A 2,820-nucleotide genomic window follows, 5' to 3' on the forward strand; every position below is an offset into this window, starting at 1 on the left:
GCCAGTTTTCATATTATAGAAATAATATTACATAATTTGGAATTATATTTTACATTTAAACTTTTTTACTTAGAAACAAAGACTTGAAAGATTATGAAGCTTGGCTCGGAATTCATGATGTTCATGGAAGAGGAGATGAGAAACGCAAACAGGTTCTCAATGTTTCCCAGCTAGTATATGGACCTGAAGGATCAGATCTGGTTTTACTGAAGCTTGCTAGGTTAGTTACTTTAGATTTTGTATTTTTAACCTAGCCTAAAATTGTTGAAGCATTTTCCTCAGCCGTGTGGCTATTCTTCCTCTCTCATATAGATTTATTATAAAAGCATATGTCACATGTCATATATATGTGTGTGTATACATACGTGTGTATGGGTCTCTGTATGTGTGTGTAGAGAGAGAGACAGGTATTTGCAAATTTTCAAAAATGAATAAAGTTGAGCCAACAGTCTAATCAGTCTGCTTTAAAACTAAAGCTTTGTGAGCAGTTATTTGATAACTTTAAAATGTAAAATAAAAAATATCATTAAACACTTACTCAATATTACCAAATAAATGATTCATTTCTCTACTACTATTCCAAATTTTGCCATTATATATTAGACATTCCAGTTTTTTAAGAAACAAGATTCATTCTCTGTTAATGTCATATTAAACATGAATACTACATTTTAATGTTAATTTTGTGTCGAATCCAGTGGAGAGTATTTACCATTGTATTTTCTCTTTTCAGGCCTGCTGTTCTGGACGATTTTGTTAGTACGATTGATTTACCTAATTATGGATGCACAATTCCTGAAAAGACCACTTGCAGTGTTTATGGCTGGGGCTACACCGGATGTAAGCTGGTTTTAGAAAGATGAGGCAATATTTATTTTACTGAAAAAAGACCACATTTGTCTTATTTCTTCTTTTTCTCACCTTGCTCTGAACTCATTTACTGTTTCTATTTTGCTCTATTCTAGTGATCAACTCTGATGGTCTGTTACGAGTAGCACATCTCTACATTATGGGAAATGAGAAGTGCAGCCAGCATCATCAAGGAAAGGTGACTCTGAATGAGTCAGAAATATGTGCCGGGGCTGAAAAGATTGGATCAGGACCATGCGAGGTAAAAAGGAAGTGCTTTCATAAGGAATATGTGATTGATAACTTAGCTTTTCATGTTTACTTTTTTCTATTTATTTTCCTCAAGTCAAAATTATTGTTTACAAACCTGTTTTAGGAGAGAGAAATTGAGAAAAATAATTCTGTGTTATCCTTGAGTATATCTTTAAACAATAAGACAACCGATGCTTTATTAGCAACAGACTACGATGACATTTGTCTACCAAAAGAATAATAAATGAATAAAGCCAGAACTCTAAGGGAAAACTATTCACATTTAGGTATCCAAATCAGTTTGATAAAATAGCTTGCATTTTTCTGATGTTTTTTTAAATTTATCTGATCTTCCCAAATTCTCCATAAATAAACTCCATTAATAATACTATTAAGAGATGCATGCCTGGCTTTAAACTTTTAAATGGGTTTTTGGGTAAGCTGGTCTGCGTGTGTGTGTGTGTTTAAACACATTTCATTTTTTAAAATCTCAAGGTCAAAGTTTATGACTTTAAGAGCTTGGATATTTTCATTTGTTAGGCAACCGTTATTTCAACTTGGTGGTGTTCCTATCCCTATTTTACATACACAAACTGTTAAACTGTTATTTTAGATATATTTTGAATGTGAGAGGCATGTTCTCCAAGGCTTGGCACTGTGGGATTATGGAATACTATGTGTAGCAAAGCATGAAATGATTTTAATAATAGAGAGGTGTTCTTTGATACATAGGAAAATGCATGACCTAAGTAGGAAGCATAACTATGTATTGAAATGCATGCGTTATATACCTTGCCCTCAGATTTTATTCTCGAAAGGAAGAGAAAATGTTTACTAAATTAGAGTTTTTAGAACTGCTTTAAAATGGTATAGTTACAAATAGATTATGAGTTTATAACCAGTTTCAAATTTGGTACCTTTCCAGTAAATCAGAATTACCATGTTCGTTACCACAAGGGAAAATTTATTAGGAGAAATAAATAAATCTGTATTTTTTTCTAAAAGCAATTGGAGTCCCTTGAACACAAAAGTTTGAGTGAGGCTCATTCTTAGAGATCATCTAGGAAATTATGTACTAATGTCAGCCCTATTGCCATTACTAAAAATGGCTTGGCAACTGCTTTTCAAGAATAGCCTTTAATCTGGTTTATCAATGACACATTCTTCATTTACATACTTTTGCATTGAAATATTTATTCCTCTATCCCATATTTGTTACTTTTATTCTTATTGATAAGACTTGACTTCAACTTGATTCTACCACTTGTCAAAAATGCATTTATCCTCCAGAATGTTTTTTTAATATGTATCACTGACATTTAAATCAAAGTAATGTAACCACTGAAAGAAATTTGAAAAAGAAATCTCCCAAATGTTTGTAAAATAGCAATAACATCATATTTAATGAAAGTCTCCAAAGTGAATCACTTTGAAGAATCATATCCATAATCATTGGTGCATTTGTTCAAAAATCAGTTTTATTACCTATTTGGCATAGTTTACTCAAAGTCTCTTATAATACACTATTTTCCCTTACTGTTTGATTTTCTACTTCACCCTCACCTTGGTTTTCTCCATCATGGAGTGTGAATGATTATCTTTTTTCCATGTGCATCACAAAAGTAAATTTTGCAATGTTTAGTTTTATTTCACCACATTGCTGTTGGGGGAAAATTAAGATAGTCCTAAACACTCTTCTTCGTATAAAGACATCAAAAG

At 32.0% G+C, this 2,820-nt stretch overlaps 1 protein-coding gene across 1 annotated transcript in view; it reads left to right on the forward strand.

Moving 5' to 3' along the window:
- Positions 1 to 2,820, forward strand: part of HGF (hepatocyte growth factor (hepapoietin A; scatter factor)) — a 69,286-nt gene that overhangs the window by 64,657 nt on the left and 1,809 nt on the right. Inside the window, exons 14-16 of the mRNA XM_012645098.1 lie at positions 74 to 220; positions 734 to 840; positions 966 to 1,111. Of these exons, the coding sequence (XP_012500552.1) occupies positions 74 to 220; positions 734 to 840; positions 966 to 1,111 (400 nt within the window). The remainder of the gene's footprint in view (positions 1 to 73; positions 221 to 733; positions 841 to 965; positions 1,112 to 2,820) is intronic.

This window comes from Propithecus coquereli, unplaced genomic scaffold (assembly GCF_000956105.1).
Source record: "Propithecus coquereli isolate 6110/MARCELLA unplaced genomic scaffold, Pcoq_1.0 Scaffold226, whole genome shotgun sequence".
In the NCBI taxonomy this organism is placed as follows: domain Eukaryota; kingdom Metazoa; phylum Chordata; class Mammalia; order Primates; family Indriidae; genus Propithecus; species Propithecus coquereli.